The sequence below is a fragment of the Camellia sinensis genome, chromosome 8, assembly GCF_055761805.1.
Source record: "Camellia sinensis isolate YWXY chromosome 8, ASM5576180v1, whole genome shotgun sequence".
Lineage (NCBI taxonomy): Eukaryota > Viridiplantae > Streptophyta > Magnoliopsida > Ericales > Theaceae > Camellia > Camellia sinensis.
The window spans coordinates 127,718,748-127,739,385 of NC_138968.1; the positions used below are offsets into that span (position 1 = coordinate 127,718,748).

Below are 20,638 nucleotides of genomic sequence, written 5' to 3' on the forward strand. Positions count from 1 at the left end.
AATAGTAGTCATCGATCGCCGATAATTATATATCAAAAGAAGAAAGAGAAAAAGTAAGGTATGGTCACCGGTCACCGGAAATTAGGACAATTAATAGTAGTCATCGATCGCCGATAATTATATATCAAAAGAAGAAAGAGAAAAAGTAAGGTATGGTCACCGATCACCGAAAATTAGGAAGAGAAAGAGACAGAGAAGAACGAATAAAAAAAAAATACATAATGGACTTTTAAAAAGATTGAAAAGGTTGTACGACTATATAGACTTCTTCTTATTCAAATAGGACTTCCGAGAACCCAAAAAAAAAAAAAACGATTGCCATACACCAGCAAAAATGAGTGGCTCCATCCATGGGCCAAGCCCAATGCACATCGATATAGCCTCCATAAATATGATGAATCCAAACAAGACTTATATATTATCGTTTTTAGCCCAATGCACATTCATATGGTCATAGATGATCCCTTTTTTTATTATTATTTTTTATTTTGTTGTCGTGGTTTTTGGATATTTGGACAATTACTAGTCAACCAGTCAATTTTGGCTCACACATAGGTACAGGGAGGGCAAGGAGTAACTATTTTCAAATTTCAAATTTGGAACCTGAATTGCTGTTCTATAATTTAGCTAAGCACAGAGTAATTGCAGGGTAGTATTTTAACGTGAAAATGGGATTTGATACTTGAGGTTTCACTTCTTGTATCCTACAGAGTTTTAAAAAGTTTAGCGATTGTGAATATTAGGAAATTAATTTTGTAGGACCTTTTTAGAAATCTTCCATTCTTTTTAGCTTTTCGAAAATTAAGCAATATTCTACATTCAGGGCATGTTTGATTGGGTGGATTAGAACATGAGATTGGGATTATTAATCCGTGGGCCCAATTATCTTATATTTGTTTTAACATTTTGGTTTAGAATTATTAATCCAATGGATAATTAATCCAACAAATTTGTAGGATTATTAGTAATGGGGTAGGAGTGGGATTATTAATCCAATAGATATTAATCCAATTGGATAGTGAATACCACACTAATTTAATAGAATTGTTAATACTCCACTATTAATCTTGTGAATGTATTGCTTTCATTACACCACATATATTCTAGCCTCTAGGAATAAATGGACAAAAATAAATAAATAAATAAATAAATAAATTTAGTCTTGGATTTGTTATTTAGTACATGTTGGTGTGATATTGAAAAAGTAATTCCCCTTAACTTACGGCAAAAGGTTTGGATGGATCATTCCCATCCCCACAATTTAAAGATTCTCGGAATAACGTTGTCAATCAGCACTTTAAAGCTAGCAATTGCAAGAATTCTCTAGAGCAACTGGTAGGTTTTAATTTCGTTTAGTTGCTTTGATTGTGGATTGGCCAGTTCATAGTTGCTTGGACTGCCTTATAATTGTTGAATTGTTTGATGTTCAAATCAGCAATGGAGATGGCAACGCACATTGGACTTAAAAGGATTATGTTCCTACTGGGTTGTGTATTAAAGATCATGTAGCAATTTTTTATAAAAAATTAAAATGATTTCTTTATTTTTTTTTTTTAGGAAAAAGAAAAGCAGTTACATTAAAATAAAACAAAACACAAACAAGATTAAAATAAAACAAAACACAAACAAGACCAATAAATAAATTAAAACAAGAGAGTAGTAGTAGATGTTGTGTCGTGCTGGTAATGTTCGAGTTGTGTCATTTTGGTTTCATATCAAAATTACCTCAATACTAATCCACTCGGTTTATTTTATCACATTATTTTTAGTTTGTGTCCGGTTTGTGTCTTGCTGATGAATCATGTTAAAAAATTTCACCCTTAGCTAAAATACCAAGTGTATAGCGAATCTAAAAATTTTATTCACAAGTCAAGTTTCATGAAACTAATTTTTATTGGATGAAATTATTCATAAAAATGTTTGATTTCAACTCAATTTTATGTCCCTAGAATATCGTAGAAGGTTCCGAAATATTGGAGAAGCTTGTAAAAACTTAGAAGGTTTCGAAAAGTTCTAGAATATTTTAGAGAAGTATAGAAAGTCCTATTATATACTAAAATAGTTTAAAGAGTTCTAGAATATAGTGAAAGTATGAGTGTTATGTTACAATATTCTAGAGGCTTAATAATAGCCCTTGGATCAAAATGATCCTAGCCATCCATTGAGAAAGTGGATGGTTATATAAAGGGAAGTGGCCACATTTGGAATGTATAACAACAACAACAACAACAATAAAACTATGTTACATGGATTCAGGTACGGCTGTCGGGTGCCGGTATATTTCTAGAGGTCAGACTCATCAAATCATAAATTTAAGGATATGTGGACTCGGCAAAAAAATGTCATATTTTATATTTTTAATCAAGTATGTGAGAGAAAATGATTATATATATAACTTACAGTGTCAAAAGGTTATTTATAGCAATTATATAACAATATATACATATAATAATAGTGTTATATATCTTTATAACAAAAGAAGGGTGTTTTTGAATTGGGATGAGACATTTGTCTATGTGTCAAAATGTGGACCATCAGATTGATTCAATCTAAGGGTTAGAAATTTAAATTGAATCAAAGGCTATGATTATTGGGATTTTTGGTGAGTAGCCCCTTCCATGGGGCCTATTTTGTCTCAAGCCCACGGATGAAAACAATGGCCCCAAAAGCCCTCAATTAAAAAAATAGCATGAATTGACTGAAATGCCCATCCATATATAAGGGGGGAAATATGAAACAATTGCACCGTTTCTCTCCCTTCCCTCTGTTTCATCGATTGAAAACCCTCCTCTCTTCTGAATATCATCATTCAAAATCCCTAGCAACGATTGTAACCCTTCTCTGAGTCTCATTACTCTCGCTCTCTGGAGCCACTTCGTTACAGTTTCGTCGATTGAAACCCTAGCAAGGTTACAGGTTCGTCGCTTGGTTCGTCGCTTGGGCTCGAATCAAACTCGGCATTACGCTTTACTCTCTCTCTTGGACACACATTTTACAGGTGATTTTTTCCTCTTTCTGCTAGGTTTTCGATATTATGATGTCTGCGTGGGTTTGTTTTCATTTTGGGAGTGGTGTATGAGATTACGTTGGGTGAGTAGAATTTGGGATTTTTGGTTGGACTAAGGATCATCTGTTCTAAAATTTTTATCATTATCTTAGAATACTTTAAATTACTAAATCATGTGAGAATGTTAAGGTTCAAAAATTTTGAAAACTAATGTAGGTATTTCGGAATTACAGAGTAAAATTTTACTTTAACTCTAGCCTTTGCTCATTACGTTTTGATTTCTGTAGTGTTTTGGTCCTGCAATTTCAATGCTTTGAAATTCACTTGCTTCATGAATTTTTCAGAGTAAAATTTTACTTCCAACCAGAGTAAAATTTTACTTATAATGAGAGTAAAATTTTACTTATTACAGAGTAAAATTTTACTTTAAATCTAGCATTTGTTCATTACGCTTTGATTTATGTAGTGTTTTGGTCCTGCCATTTCAATGCTTTCAAATTCACTTGCTTATAATGAGAGTAAAATTTTAATTATTACAGAGTAAAATTTTACTTTAACTCTAGCCTTTGCTCATTGCGCTTTGATTTCTGTAGTGTTTTGGTCCTGGCATTTCAATGCTTTCAAATTCACTTGCTTATAATGAGTAAAATTTTACTTATTACAGAGTAAAATTTTACTTTAACTCTAGCCTTTGCTCATTATACTTTTATTTTTGTAGTGTTTTGGTCATGGCATTTCAATACTTTCAAATTCACTTATTTATAATGAGAGTAGAATTTTACTTAATACAGAGTAAAATTTTAATTTAACGCTAGCCTTTGCTCATTACGCTTTGATTTCTGTAGTGTTTTGGTCCTGCAATTTCAATGCTTTCAAATTGACTTGCTTCATGAATTTTTCAAAGTAAAATTTTACTTCCAATCAGAGTAAAATTTTTCTTTCAATAAAAGTAAAGTTTTACTTTCAGATTCACTTGTTTATAATGAGTAAAATTTTACTTATTACAGAGTAAAATTTTACTTTAACTCTAGCCTTTGCTCATTACGCTTTGATTTCTGTAGTGTTTTGGTCCTGCAATTTCAATGCTTTCAAATTCACTTGCTTCATAAATTTTTCAGAGTAAAATTTTACTTCCAATCAGAGTAAAATTTTACTTTCAATAAAATTAAAGTTTTACTTTCAGATTCACTTGTTTATAATGAGAATAAAATTTTACTTTAACTCTAGCCTTTGCTCATTACGCTTTTATTTCTGTAGTGTTTTGGTCCTCAATTTCAATGCTTTCGAATTCACTTGCTTCATGAATTTTTCAGAGTAAAATTTTACTTCCAATCAGAGTAAAATTTTACTTTCAATCAAAGTAAAGTTTTACTGCCAAACAGAGTAAAATTTTACTGTCTCATTACAATTCTTGTGCATTTTGTTTAGTGTTTATTTGTTTTGTCACATTGTTGTTTATAGTAAAATGTTACACTGTTGATATAGGGAAACTTTTTAGTGTTTGAAAATGGTTGTTAGAAGAAGCAAACATGGTGATGATGATGATGATGATTTTGAAGTTCCACCAACGGTTATACAAAAGAAGAAAGTCCCTAAAAAAAAGAGCAAAAGTAGTGAAGAAAGTCCTTCGAAGTTGAATATTGTACATAGAGTACGGGAGAGAGAGAACTATATGAAACAATATAGGTCACATATTGTTTCATTGATAAACATAATGCGAGACATGAGGTTCACTAAAAGACACATTACTGCCCTTGAGAGAACACCTTTTGGGATGTTGTTTAAATGTTTTTGGAAGAAAGATGATGTGGTGTTAAAGAAATTCAAGAAAGTTGATGATAATGTCATGGATGTGATCAAATCTTATGACTTTCATGCAAAGGGATTTAAGCTTGGGGGGAAAACATGTGACATACGGGACAGTGATGTTACTTTGATTTTTGGGATAAAATGGGGAATGAAAAAAGTAGATGTGTCATATGGGAAGAAACAAGAATCACCTTTTGTGTAGAGAAGGTTTCGTAATATGTCAAGAATATCTGTAAAGAGTTTGCGAGAGGCATTAGGAGATGCGTTGGAAGGCACAACGAGAGTTGATGTTGAGGATGTTGCACGAATAATGTGTCTATTTGTTGTGGCGACTTTGCTATTACCAACAACTGGTCTAACAGTTGGATGGGCCTTTGTCACCCTTGTAAAAGACTTGGAAATGATGAATTCGTATGCATGGTCGACTGCAGTTGCATCCACGTTGACTACTTCAATCCATTCTTCATTAGGAAGTCTTGAAAATGTCACTGGATGTGTACTTATTCTTTTGGTAAGTAAATTGAACTACTTTAAATATTATGCAATGTATCTTTAGAGAATTAACTAATTTTGATTTTTTATTTTATAGTACTAGTTATGCGAGCATACTACCCTCATTTAATCTCAAGGAAAAAATTTGTGTCCAAGGCTTCTTCGATGGGACTTATCAACATTGAGGAAAAAGCTAATGAAGAGGTCATTGCAAACACTAAAGCCCGAAGAGGTATCATCTTTCCAAACTCAGCCTTACTGGTTCACTTTGTTTAAAATTATACTTACATAATAAAATCTTACTCTTGAACAGAGTAAAAGTTTATTTACAATCAGAGTAAACTTTTACTTTAAAACATAGTAAAATTTTACTTACTCTTGAACAGAGTAAAATTTTACTTACAATCAGAGTAAACTTTTACTTTGAAACAGAGTAAAATTTTACTTACTCTTGAAGAGAGTAAAAGTTTACGTTAAATCAGAGTAAAAATTTACATACAATCAGAGTAAAATTTTACTTACTCTTTAACAAAGTAAAAGTTAAATCAGAGCAAACTTTTACTTGCAGTCAGAGTAAAATTTTAATTACTCTTGAACAGAGTAAAAGGTTACTTTAAATCAGAGTAAAATTTTACTTACAGTCAGAGTAAAATTTTACTTACTCTTGAACAGAGTAAAAGTTTACTTTAAATCAGAGTAAAAGTTTACTTTAAATCAGAGTAAACTTTTACTTACCGTCAGAGTAAACTTTTACTTACTCTTGAACAGAGTAAATGTTTACTGAAAATTAGAGTAAAAGTTTACTTACAATAAGAGTAAACTTTTACTTTGAAACAGAGTAAAATTTTACTCTAGTGGTTAAAGTTTGCTTAATTGCTGGCTTTTTTTCTTTTTCTATCTTTCAAATGCAGGTAAATCACAATGAACTGAAGCCCATTTCCAGAGAAGAAATGGCCCTCATTTGCAATGGTGATGAAAAAGATGCATTGGACATAGAGGAAAATTTGGAGACTGAAGAAGATGCATTGGACATGGTGGAAAATTTGGACACTAAAGAAGATGCATTGGACATGGAGGAAAATTTGGAGACTGAAGAAGATGAAGATCATGTAGCTGAAGCTTTAGGAGATGATCAACCTTTGAAGGACTTCATTGATCTTCAAAAGGAAAACAAAAGGCTGAAAAGTGAGAATATGGCGTTGGTTGAATAACTGAAGAAAATGAGGGAAACAACGCAAAAAATAGAAGAGGACCAAGAGGCAAAAACAAAAGAAACGATGGAAAAGATGAGCAACACAGAGAAAGAAATGGAGAAACTGAGAAAGGAGATTGAAGTACTCGAATCTGAAAATAAACAGTTGGTTGAACAGATTGAAGAAAATGCAGTTCATGCGGCTACCCAAGGTTTTACTTCTAAAGAAATGCCACATGCTGAAGGAGTAGAACAAGAGCAAAACATTGGGATTCAAAGTACATTGAAAGAATCACCTATAGTCGTAGAGCCATTGCAAATATCCATGGTCAGGAAAATCAAAATCAAGGCGAGGAAGAAAAAAGAGATGTTTGATTTTGAATGTGAGCCAAGAGAGGCAAAGAAAAAAAAGACCACAAAACAAGCAATTGAAGTGATGTCAAAAGAAGTGATTTGTGTTGACAACTTGTCTCTAAGCCAAGCAAAGCCAGTTGAAAGGGTTTTGTTTCTAGATAAGGCTGCAATATGCAAATTGCTTGATGAGAATGATAAGTGTCTACTGAACAAGATTTACAATTTGGAAACCACAAAGTAAGACCATTTTAATTTTGTCAAACAACAGATTTTTACAGTTATCAAACTGCAACGTGTTAATCAACATTTTTTTTACCTTATGACTAGTGCAATCATATGGTCCGGCACAGGAAATGGAGTATATGTTACATTGCATGATGTGGATGCAATTCTGAGAGATGGTGACACTGCAAATAATGTAAGTGGCCATACAAGTTTCAATGACTAGTGTTCACTTTAATAACTAAAAATAGTTTATTTTATTAACATATATTTAATTGATTTTTGTTTTTGTAGGTCATTGACAGCTTCATAGAAATGCTTGAGATTGAGACATGACACTCTTATATGATTAAATGCAGTCTTTAGTGAAATGGGATTATGGGGAGCTGGGAAATCATTTAATTGATAAAGTCCTTGAACAAGATTTGAGTGGATATAGATACCTTCATTTTTGCATGAATTCCAATGGGAACAAAAAGAAGGAAAAACCCTACCACTGGACACTTCGTGTATTTGACACTGAACTTGATGAGTGAAGACATTACAATTCTTTAAGGCCAAGAGACAACAGAGAAGATCCTTACCTTAAGGATGCAAAAAAGATTGTAAGTGCTTTGCATCATATTAACAGTAATTTTTTGTTGTGTTTTATTCTTGAATTTAATCGTGACCAAACAATTATGCAATGATGTTAGATAACATATGTGGCTAGCAAGTTGGCCAACAAAACGAAGAGAGGTAGAAGAAAGTTTGCAAACTTGATTTCGGTGAAAGATAGTCCACAACAACGCCCAACATCGTAAGTATTTCACGCTACTATTACATGCTTGAATTGGTAGTTTTCAAATTTGACTAAATCTAACAAGATATTAATTTTTATTTAACAGTGTTGATTGTGGAATTATTGTATGTTATATCATGCGCCAAATCATAAGAGATGAGCCTATTGCAAATTCTATGGAAGATGATGAAATTAACAATTTTCGAGCGTCAATAGTGCATCAATTTTTGAATGATTATCCAAAAGCATGGACTGAGGAACAATTCAACCTCAAAAAAAAAAAAATGGGCAAGAGCTAAGACCTCAAGGATGACAATGTGGACAAGTTCTGGGGAACTACTGTGAATGATTTTTGTAATTTCGGTTTTTATAAATGAAAGAACGGTGAAAAAGTAATTGTAAGTGAAAGAATACTAAAAGAGTATTAGATAGTAGATGCTATGTCTATTGTTCTAGTAAATTTTACTGTAGTTTGGTGATTATTATACAAGGATATTTGTTTTGACTGGGAATGAATGTTGTTATGGATAGAATACAATGATACAGGTAGAGGCTTAAATTTTTTTTGACTGAATGTTGCTATGAATATTGGAATGAATGTTGCTATGAATTTTGTTTTGACTGGGAATGAGAGTGAAATGAATGTTGCTATGAATGTTGTTTTGAGTGGGAATGAATGTTGATGATATATGTAGTTGTGTTGTTAGATTTTTTTTGCACAAAGATTGCATGATGATCATCAGGGGAGTTTGTGTGTTGTGGATTTTGGTGCAAGTTGGAAATATTTTTCTAAGGGGACTAACATATTTTCTGAAATAAAGCAAAATTTTACTTTGAAATGAAGTAAAATTTTACTCTGAAATGAAGTAAACTTTTACTCTGCATAAAAGTAAAATTTTACTTTATATTTTGAAAGATGAGTAAATTATTGCACTCTGTATCTAAAAGTAAATTTTACTCTGCATAAAAGTAAAATTTTACTCTGAAATAAGAGTAAAATGTTACCAGAAGAATCTGAAAGTAAAATTTTACTCTGCATAAAAGTAAAATTTTACTCTGAAATAAGAATAAAATGTACACTCTGAATCTAAGAGCAAAATGTTACAGCCGGAATAAGTAAAATTTTACTCTGTATGAAAGTAAAATTTTACTCTGAAAGGCGAGTAATATTTGGACTCTAAATCTAAAAGTAAAATTTTACTCTGAACAAAAGTAAAATTTTACTCTGTATGAAAGTAAAATTTTACTCTGAAGGGCGAGTAAAATTTGGACTCTAAATCTAAAAGCAAAATGTTACTCTGCACTAAAGTAAAATTTTACCCTCCATAAAAGTAAAATTTTACTTTGAAATAAGGTAAAATTTTAATATAAAAGTAGCATTTTACTCTGAACATAGTAAAATTTTACTGTGAAACCACAAGCTCCTCACACCCATAGACAACCATTCAATGACAAAACAAATCAGAAACTAGAACAGACAACCATTCAAGAACATAGTAAAAATGTCTTTTATTGCAATGTCTCCTGACAAATCTAGTCTAAAAAACTATACTATTATTGCTATGGACTACTTATTGCAGAAGAACTGCATTATTTTCATACTTCTATTATAAAATCAATAATGTTTTTTACGGCAATGCCTCCTTGCAAGTCTTCCTATTATGACCGTACTTCTCGCATCTACCACACTGTACTCGTCTTATCTTCTCACCCCTAGATGGGATCCTATTCTTCCTTGGCCTACCAGGTGGCTTCTTACAAATTGGAGGAAGGACAACAAGATCATCCATAGCTACAAGAGGTCTCTCAACAGTGGGTATTGGATAAATGGACTCAGCATAGCAATTTTTGAACTTGCTAGTGTAATAAAATGGTTCCACATGTGCATACAAATCACCTCCGCTCTTTTGGATAGCAGTCGCCGCGTGAGCACAAAGAAATCCATTCAATTGCCATTGGTAACATGAGCAAGTTCTATTCAAGAGGTCAACGCTAACCAATGGTCGGGATTGAACCTCAAAAACGTGATCACTTGAACGACTAACCAACCAAGTTCTTCCACTTTTAAGAGCATTTACTAATGTTGAATCCATCTCCAGACAAAGAAAAGTATTCCATTTCTTAGCTTGTTCTCTCCTTCTCGACATCAAATCCATGATCTTCAACCTAATTGAATCAATCATCTTTGTAGTAGGCAAATGGCGAGCTTGACGGATCCATGAATTGAAAGACTCTGCCACATTCGAGTGCATTTCACCGTATTTTTGTCCTTTAAAATATGCATTAGTCCACTTGTCATAGGGCAAATTGGATAGAAACCCACAAACGATCCCTTTTCCCTCATCTTGTAATTCTTTCAAGCACTGATTAAAACATCCCACTGTCGGAGCGTAAGCACACAAAGAAAACAAAAAAACTATTCTACTCCTGAAAGTAATGCTGAAACTTGGACCAGAGAACCTATCCCTCAAATTGGCCTTCAAGTGTTGGAGACAAAAATAGTGGTAAGCAGTAGGTAAAACCTTGGGTAAAGCCTCCAAAAGTCCAGCGTTCCGATCAGATATGAAGGTAATTGGTCTTTCATCCAACAATATATTTGACAAATGCATAAAAAACCATTCCCAACTGTCTGTAGTCTCTGTATCGACAATTGCCATTGCAAGCGGGAAAAAACCTGAAAAATAACATTTTACAATTAGTAAGTATCTTAAACGAAAAAGACAAATAAAGTAGATTTTTACTCTGAATAACAATAACATGTTAATCTGAGAATAAGTAACTTGTTACTTTGGAATAAACAATAGTGATATCTACCTTGATCCCCATCCTTCGCTGTAGCTGTTAACAAGGTGCCCTTATATTTCCCCTTCAGAAAAGTTCCATCGATAAACAATAGAGGACAACAATGCCTAAACCCTTGAATGGAAGCATTAAATGCAACAAAAAACCTCTTGAACCGTCCACTTTGATGGCTATAGTCAAGACGCAAATAGCTACCAGGATTTGTGCTCATCACAATATCCATATACCATCGAATCTTATCATAAGACATAGAGAAATCTCCAAAAGTAGTAGTCCTAGCTTTCTCAACTCCCAACCAAGCATGATTGTACGTAATGGTGAGCCCGTATTGATCTGTAAATTGACGCACAACATCAATTGGACGAGTTTGGGGATTCCCACGAACTTCATTAACAATCAAACTTGCAACCAAATTTGAACTCATCCTTGAGTTTTTAGAAGTACGAACTGCAGCTCCATAAGTATGCTCATCATGTAGAGTCCTAATATAGAAAAAATTATTAGCACTTTCCAGAGATGCATGTACTCGCCATAAACAAGCTTTCGACTCCCGCATTGAACACACAGCAGTGGCCCGACACTTCTCATTCTTCACATACACAAACTCAAATCCTATCTCAATGGCATATTTACATAATACAGTCCGAAAATCCTTTGCACCTCCAATAAATCTTTGACCTACATGAGTAATTCCATTCACCCATCTACAAGACAACAAAGTCCTTTCTTCATGTTGACAAAACATAGGGAGTAAATCCATTTCATCATCAGTAATGTTGGATCCAGTAGCGTCCCCTGATTCTCCAACTCCATGTTTTTCATTTGAAATGCCCATTTCAGTAATAGTCACATCAACCCGGTCAACACCAAGGGGATAAACAAGCGACAACATATTCTGAAAATCAGAATCATCATCAATCATGCATTGCGAATGTCCAGGCAAACAGTACGATAACAATATGTAATCACTATTGTCAAACTTCTTCAATTTACAACTTAAGAAATCAGTTAAATCCTTCAACGTGCAGTTTGACACAACCTTGAACACAATGGTACGATCACCATACTTGCATAACAACATAAGAGGTGGAACCATTTTACAAATCTGCAATCAATTAACAGTAAAATTTTACTGTCACTATCAAAGTAAAATTTTACTATCACTATCAAAGTAAAATTTTACCGTCACTACAATTTGTGTTTAGTTTGAATTGATAAAATTTTACTGTGGTTTAGTGTAACATTGTACTATATTTTAGAGTTGATTTTTACTATTTAGTTTGCCAAAGATTGGCAATTCATATATCGTGTCACCAACACAACTTGAAACATAAATCTAAAAGTAAAATTTTACTCTGCATAAAAGTAAAATTTTATTCTGCATAAAAGTAAAATTTTACTCTGCATAAGAGTAAAATTTTACTCTGAATCTAAGAGTAAAATGTTGCGGCCTGAATTTGAAAGTAAAATTTTACTCTGCATAAAAGTAAAATTTTACTCTGTATAAAAGTAAAATTTTACTCTCATTGTAAACAGAGCAATCGAACTAGAGTAAAATTTTACTCTGATATAGGAGTAAAACGTTACAAAAGGAATCTAAAAGTAAAATTTTATTCTGCAAAAAAGTAAAATTTTACTCTGCATAAGAGTAAAATTTTACTCTGAATTTAAGAGTAAAAATGTTGCGGCCTAAATTTGAAAGTAAAATTTTACTCTGTATAAATGTAAAATTTTACTCTCATTGTAAACAGAGCAATCAAGCAGAGTAAAATTTTACTCTGATATAGGAGTAAAATGTTACAAAAGGAATCTAAAAGTACATAAAAGTAAAATTTTACTTTGCATAAGAGTAAAATTTTACTCTGAATCTAAGAGTAAAATGTTGCGGCCTGAATTTGAAAGTAAAATTTTACTCTGTATAAAAGTAAAATTTTACTCTGCATAAAAGTAAAATTTTACTCTCATTGTAAACAGAGGATTCGGACCAGAGTAAAATTGTACTCTCATTCTCTGAAACAAAAGGCACAGCAATAGAACTAGAGTAAAATTTTACTCTGATTCTGTCAAACGAAATCAGATCAAACACAACAAAAATAAATCAAACAAACAAAAATAAAAAAATAATAATTACAAATCAACATTCCTAATTGAGAAGAAAAACCTCTACAACTCGATCAACAATCACAAATCTCAATGAAACTTTCGTTTAATTGAGAGTGTTGATCATTGGCCACCAAGTAAGAGATGTTCGGCTGCGAGATCGTCTATTGTTGAACAAGTGAGAGATGTTCGGCTACGAGATCTTCAGATTTGGAGATCGTCTTCATCGATTTTGTGAAGTATGATCGATTTGGAGATCGTCTTCATCGTCTTCATTGGCTACGAGCTCAGATTTCAAATTTTTCATACGTGTGATACTATATTTATAAGGGCAATATTGTGATAAAAAAAATAGAAATTATAAAATGTCCTTATTAAGGTAAACATTTCTTACTCAAGGACTTTTTGAAAGAAAATTAATTAGGTTATCCTTTACCCTAATAAAAAGGCCCAAAAGGGGGGTTCACACCAGATCCAATGCCCCTTCTTACCCTCCACCCTCATGTAGATGTTTTTACTAAATAACATCGTCATCTCCAATCGTACTTTCTCTCGATTAGTTGTCTGCTCCTCCTCCGCCCCAACACCTGTTTTTGAACCCTAATCTGAGCCTCAATTCTCCGCAACCCTCTCTCATTGCAGAAGCTTAAGTTCCGGCTTCATCTTGTTCTGGTATAGGAAACAATCCCAAAATGTCTGTTTTTTCTATGCTTATATATATGTTTAATCTTGTATGTTATTGTTTTAATCAAATTTGGTTAAGAGCTCAATAGGATATAAAACACTAGCATCATTGTTTTTCAGTTCTTTGTTATTGCCAATGGTTATTCATGGGTTGCGTGTGTGCATTTTTTACCAGATTTTGAGCTTAGTTTATATTTTATTAATTATTTTTTTCCTGGACATTGATTGGCATTAGGATTCAAAGTGGTTATTTAAAGCTTTTTTTTCCCTTGGTGTTGCTTATTATGATGGTAAATTACTTTAGTGTTTATTATTTCGGTGGTCAAAGGCTGTTAAAGCTTGAGTAAATCTTATAAAAACTTGATTCTCTCTTGGATTATGGTATTATTGATGCTCTTTCACTATGTTCCATATCAAATAATGTGTGGTTTATTAGGTTACTTCATAGTTATATTCCCTTGATTCTCTCCTGGATTGTGGTATTATTGATGCAAATTTAATTGGAATCATATGGTTTTTTCATTATAGTTGCTTATGTATACAATTTACTCTATGTTCAATATCAAATAATGTGTGGTTTGTTAGGTTATTTGACAATGTTATTCTTTATTCCCTGGTTTGTGAATTATCTTCTGGATATTGTTCTTATGGAGAACGTAGACTAAAAGAATGGCACATAATGGCTGCATCATACAAATCCAAGTCACAATTATTAATAAAATTTCATTTGTTTTCCATCTTCAACCTCATATTCAGATATTAATCTGTCCATTGGAGGGACAACACAACCTATGAGAATATATTAGGGATTTTATGTATATATGGTAGTATATATATTTTGTATATGGCAATAAGTCGTATTTCCTTTTTCGTTTTAGGGTTAGATTGTTATATAAACCAATGTATTCTTGTATTATGATTACATTTGAATATACAGACTTTATTCAGAAATCTTACATGGTATCAGAGCCGTGTGTGAAACCCTAACACCATCGTTGTCAACTTCGGTTCTAGCCTCTTTGATTGAGGTTCTCTTCTTATTCTCTCTGTGTTCTTAGAAGTTGTATCGGAATCACAGTTCGCTACTCACCCATCTAGTTCGCAATAAGCACCTCTGTGTTCAACTCGCCTCGCGTGATTGAAATTTTGGAATCTCCTATCTCGCAAGTCTCAGCCCTTCTTCCTCTATGCATCAACAACCGCGTCTTCTGAGTAATCGCTGAAGTTATTGATCTAAGCTGCCTCTTTTTGGACTCGCAATCCTCGTCTCCGTCTGAACCCATGATCGCGAGTCTCGAGTAATCTATCTGGGTTCGCGATTCTCTCTTCCTTGCTGGTTCTCTCATCGGGTTTGAGGAGCTTGGTTCATCGCGTGACCTAATCGTCTGGTTTGTGGAGTTCGGTTTTCTCGCACTGAGTATTGATTAAGAGTACCACTAGTGTTCTCCTACTCAGTGGTCTAATATTCTGGTTATTTTGTTTTCACCCACCAATTCTCAATTTATTACACTTGAACCCCCTAGTTGGCCATTTTGTTATGTTTTGGGTTTACTACAATCTCTCAAATTTCTGGCTATTCAACCTCTCAGATTTCTGGCTATCACAATGTCTCTGGCTTTTGATAAGTGTGCCTTTTGCCATCAAAGGGGCCATTGGAAGTATCACTATCCCAAGAAAGGATGTCTATCCGGCTTGTATTCTCAGTAGTCTCGGACCCAATTTTGCCCTTTTCTCAGAGTAATTTTCAAGCTTCTGCCAATTCTATTGCATCTACTTCAGCTCTTGATCTTGACTTGGCTTCCTTGAGTGCTCAGATTAGTCAGCTTCAGTATACACTGTCTACCTCCTAGCCATCCCCGTCTACCTCCATTATTTTTTCTCTTCATTTAGGTTTTCTTGGGTTTTCTTCAGGTATCTCTTCGTCTGTTTGGATTTTTTACTCTGGTGTCTCTCATCATATGACTTCATATCTCTTCTTACTTTAAAATTATGCTCCTCTTCATTTTCCTATTACTGTTAATGCTGCTAATGAATCTGGTATGTCTGTTATATCTGTTGGGTTTGTCTTACCATCTGCTATGTCTGCTGTCTCTATTCCATCTGTCTTTTATGTTCCTCAGTTATCTGTCAGTTTATTATCTATCTGTCAGCTTGATGCCTCTGGTTTTGATGTCAACTTTTCTTCTTCAATCTGTACTGTGCAAGATCAGATGTCTAAGCAGCCAATTGAGACCGGTCGTAGAGTTGGAGACCTCTAGGTGGTGGAGAGCTTGTATCTACCTATGGCAATCTCTCAGACTGTTTTTTTCTCTTTTCAGTTAAATTCTATGTCTTGTCTTTTTTACTTGTGGCATTCTAGATTAGGGCATTTGTCTACTAATCGTTTACGGTCGTTAGCTCAGTCGGGTGTATTAGGTAAAGTTTCTCCTAGTGAACTTACTGAATATTAGGGGTGTAAACTTGCCAAAATGATAGCCTTACCTTTTCATAAAAGTACTTCTATATCTGATACACCATTTTCTTTAGTTCATACTGATATTTGGGCCCTTCTCCTATTATCACCAAAGGAAGTTTTGCATACTATGTGTCTTTTGTTGATAATTGCACTCGTTATACTTGGGTTTATCTTATGACTCATACGTCAGACTTCTACCAGATATACCATACTTTCCAATCTATGATCACTATACAGTTTAGGTCTACTATTAAATTGTTACGGTCTGACTTGGGTGGGAAATACTTTAAAACTAAATTCTGTGAATACTTGGCCAAATTGGGTACCATTCACCAAACTTCTTGTATTGATACACCTGCCCAAAATGGTCGAGCCAAGCGTATACACTGTCATCTTCTTGAGACAACTAGGTCTCTCCTTCTCTCTACCTCCGTTCTGGCTCCGTTTTGGGGTGAAGTAGTTCTTACTGCTGTGTTTCTTCTCAACCGTATGTCTACCCCCCTTCTTTCTGGTTAGTCTCCTTATGAGGCTCTGTTTTCCCAGCTTCCTAATTACTTCCTTCTTCGTGTCTTTGGGTCTTCTTGTTTTGTCCTTTTACCTCGTAAAGATAGGACCAAACTTAGTGTCTGGTCTGTCCTATGTGTCTTTTTGGGTTAAGTCTCACTCAGAAAGGTTATTGCTGTTATGACCCTGTTTTCCATCGCCTTTATGTCTCCTGCCATGTTGCCTTTCTTGAACGTCTACCTTACTTTCAGCTTCCGCCTCTCACCACCCCAGTTTCCAAAGAGGATTTAGTTTATATTGATCTATTTCCTTCTGAGGTCCTGTTTGATGAGTACATCTCCACTATTCCTCCTAAGCTCGTTCCATCTTCTCCTCCTATTTCACCTTTGGTTGCTTCTCCTCCTTTGACTTCTTCTCCTCATCTGTTGTTAGTTTATTCTCATCGTAAGGCTCCTCCTCCATCAGTTCTCACTACCCTTGCTGTTGATCCTCCTACTTCTGACGACTTTGATCCTGTTGCACACCGATATCCTCCTCGCGAGCGTCATCCTCCAAACAGTTTGGGTTAGTCTAATATATATTTTTCTGCTTCCTATCGTACTTTTTTGTCTGTTATTCATTCTTTTTCAAAACCTCAATCTTACACAAAGGTCTGTCAGGATCCTAATTGGGTTTAAGTTATGGAGGATGAGTTGTTTGCCTTCCGGAAGACTAACACTTGGGAGTTAGATCCTTTGCCTGCTGGCAAGAATCTGGTTGGTTGCAAATGGGTCTATAAAGTCAAGACTCATTCTGATGGTTCTCTCGAGCGATACAAAGCTTGCTTGGTTGCTAAGGGTTTCTCGTAGAAGTATGGTACTGATTATGATGAGACATTTGCCCTTGTTGCCAAGATGACTACTGTCCGTATCTTGATTTTTGTTGCTGTTGTTCGATATTAGTCTCTTTATCAGATGGACGTTAAGAATGCTTTTCTTAACGGTTATCTCACTGAGGAGTCTACATGCGTCCTTTCCCTAGCCTTTTCCACTCCTCTGGGCAGGTTTTTCATCTTTGGCGTGCTCTGTATGGTTTAAAGCAATCTTCCCGTGCTTATTATGATCGTTTTCAAACTGTTGTTACCGAGCTTAGGTTTCATTCTTCTGCTTCCGACTCTGCTTTGTTTCTCAGACATACCTTGGCTGGTCTTGTTGCTCTCTTACTCTATGTGGATGATATGATCATCACTGGCTCTGACTTTTCTGCTATCTCTGTGGTCAAGCAATATCTCTTTCGCACCTTCGAAATGAAAGATCTGGGTCCATTGCTGTATTTTATTGGTATTAAGGTTGCCTCTTCTCCAAAGGACTATTTTTTGTCTTAGGCCAAGTATGCTAATGAGGTTATTCACCGTGCCAGTCTTACTAATACTAAGGCTTCGTTTGGGAACAGGCTAATTTAGTAACTTTTTGGCTATTTGGCTAAAATATGAGTTAAAAAAAAACTAGTATGTTTGGGATGACTTTTTGGCTTTTTACGAAAAGATGTGCAAAAAGTAGAGAGAAAAGAGAATCTTTGACTTTTTGGTATGGGTTGTTAGCTTTTTGGCTAATTTAGTAACTTTTTGACTTTTTGGCTAAAAATGAGAGTTCCCAAACGAGGCCTAAGGTTTCTGATACCCCTATTGAGCTTAATATGAAGCTCAACTCTACTGATGGTGTCCCTCTAGATGATCTTATTTTCTATCGCGAGCTTGTGGGTTGTTTAGTTTATCTGACAGCTACTTGTCCTGATCTTGCCTATGTTGTTCATTTGGTTAGCCAGTTTGTTTCTGCTCCTCGTTCCATACATTAGACAGCATTGGTTCGGATTCTTCGCTATCTTTGAGGTACTGTATTTTAGGGTTTACTATTGTCTTCCGCTTCTTCTATAGATTTGGTGGCCTATGTTGATTCTAATTAGGCTAGTGATGTTACTGATCGCAAGTCCATGTTTGGTTTCTGTATGTTTCTTGGCGATTCCTTGATCTCTTGGAAAAGCAAGAAACAAGCTGTTGTTGCTCGCTCTACTGCCGAAGCTGAGTACCATGCTCTGGCTCATGCTACTGCTGAGATTGTTTGGTTTCGTTGTCTTCTATTTGATTTGGGTGTCCCTCAGTCTTCTCCGACCTTTCTTTATTGCGACAACTGCAGTACTATTCAGATTGCCCATAACACTGTCTTCCATGAGCAGACGAAGCATATTGAGATTGATTGTCACTTTATCCGTCAACATCTGCAGTCTGGCTCTATTCCACTTCCTTTCGTCTCTTCGGCTCTGCAACTTGCTGACTTCTTCACCAAGACTCACACCACTGTTCGGTTTCAGTTTTTTCTTGGCAAACTCTCAGTATTTTTTGCTAAAACACCTTGAGTTTAAGTGGGGGTGTGAGAATATATTAGGGATTTTATGTATATATAGGTCAAAAAAAATTGATTTTTTATAACCATTTTCTTCTGATCAAGTAATTTGCATCACAATTTTTACATGGCAATGCTTCATCATTTTTAAGTTCGGAGGCCACTTATATAAGTCTTTGTTGTCTTAGCCTTTCCATTTATAGATTACCCAACATCTGAGAAAAAATATTTGTGGGTGAGCTATTCACATTTGTGTTACAGAGATTCTTCAGAATAAATCAAATACCCTGTGTTGGACACTCGACAATTGGACAAGGGTGTGTAGGATATGTATTGGACACTTTCCATCAAACACTCCATATATATTTATATTTAACACTATTGTTATATGTATATTATGTTGTATAATTACTATCATTATATGTATTTGTTGTATAATAACTATGAAATGAGTGAAAATACCTTTTTGATACTATATGTTACAACTTACATGTAATACCATTTTATCTCTCATAATAGATTAAAAATATAAAAATTAATCTAAAAATATTACACCTTTTTGATGAGTCTGTATACCTTTAAATTTGAGATTTGATGGGTCCGACCTCTAGATACACACTTGCACCCGACAAAATTTACCCGAGTCTATGTATCATAGGTTGACAAAGCTTGTAGGCCACTGCAGGCCACTCCAAATGATAAAATTCTGAATACGAAAATATATGAAGCTGGACTATCTATAAAGCTTTTGCATGTTGTGTTAAGAACCAAACAGTACAACATGCATCACAAAGTTCTATTAAGGCCTCGTTTGGCAAGAGGCTATTTTAGCCAATTAGCCAAAAAGTTACTAAATTTGTCAAAAAGCCAACAACCCATACCAAAAAGTTAAAGATTCTCTTTTCTCTCTACTTTTTGCACATCTTTTCGTAATTAGCCAAAAAGTCATCCCAAACATACAAGTTTTTTTTACCTACCTTTTTAGCCAAATAGCCAAAAAGTTACTAAATTAGCCTGTTCCCAAACGAGGCCTAAGTGTGTGTGTATATATATATTTATACTTTCAAATTTTCAATATATAAACCAACGGTCTGTAATATAAACCAACGGTCTGTAATCTCTTAACAAGGCATCACATCTAATTGTCTCTTCAAAATCCAAGTACTAACTACCCTAACTTACATTGTTTAAGATTAACTTATGCTGTTAGGATTCTTGATGAGTTTAGCTTGGTAGGCCCGCTATGAGAGAGTCTTTAGCTTCGTTGTTATTTCTTCATTTAGTTTGTATCTTCCTCATGTTTTCCATCTTATGACCACAATTTAAGAAACTTGAAGTGCGACTATGGAATTGCTTCAAGTGGGACCATCTAAAAGATCTTGCATAATGTGTTAAGGGGAAAATGTTGCAACATACATAATGAAGTTTTTCCTTAAGTAATATACTCAAATTGTGGATTCTCTCTCTCTCTCTCTCTGTCTCATTTTTAACTGAATCTTTTGTTGTCCTCTCATCTTTTACTTGCTCTTTTGTCGTACGTTGTCTCATTTTTTTTTTTCTGATGCACCGTTGATGTAAAAAATAAAAAAAAAATAAAAAAAACCCACAATAGTTTGACCAACTAGGATGGTAAATTATACTGACAATTTTTTCCCAATCCCTTTGAGCCTTTTGGTGCAACTTTCATATTTTTCTTCAATTTATGAAAAAATGGGCCATTTTTGTTTAATATAAAAATCAAGTGATATTTGGAGCCTAGTTGCTTGGAGAAGCTTGTAAAAACTTAGAAGGTTTCGGACAGTTCTAGAATATTTTAGAGAAGTATAGAAAATTCTGTTATATACTAAAATAGTTTAAA

General features: G+C 34.2%; 1 protein-coding gene across 1 annotated transcript; it reads right to left on the reverse strand.

The window, feature by feature from the left end:
• Positions 1-9,485: 9,485 nt before the first annotated feature.
• On the reverse strand, positions 9,486-14,726 carry LOC114269541 (uncharacterized). The gene is made up of 3 exons (XM_082885490.1): positions 14,556-14,726; positions 10,672-11,764; positions 9,486-10,531 (listed from the first exon to the last, which is right to left on the reverse strand). The coding sequence occupies exons 1-3, from the start codon at positions 14,724-14,726 to the stop codon at positions 9,486-9,488; spliced, it is 2,310 nt and encodes a 769-aa protein (XP_082741616.1).
• Positions 14,727-20,638: the final 5,912 nt, after the last annotated feature.

What these genes read in the sequence shown, in the direction of transcription:
- LOC114269541 (XM_082885490.1), bottom strand. Translation starts at nt 14,726, where the DNA reads ATGGGTTCAGACGGAGACGAGGATTGCGAGTCCAAAAAGAGGCAGCTT. An exon ending in GAGGCGAGTTGAACACAGAG is followed by an intron (nt 11,765 to 14,555) that starts GTGCTTATTGCG and finishes AATTGATTGCAG; the next exon opens with ATTTGTAAAATGGTTCCACC. An exon ending in AGCGAAGGATGGGGATCAAG is followed by an intron (nt 10,532 to 10,671) that starts GTAGATATCACT and finishes GTTATTTTTCAG; the next exon opens with GTTTTTTCCCGCTTGCAATG.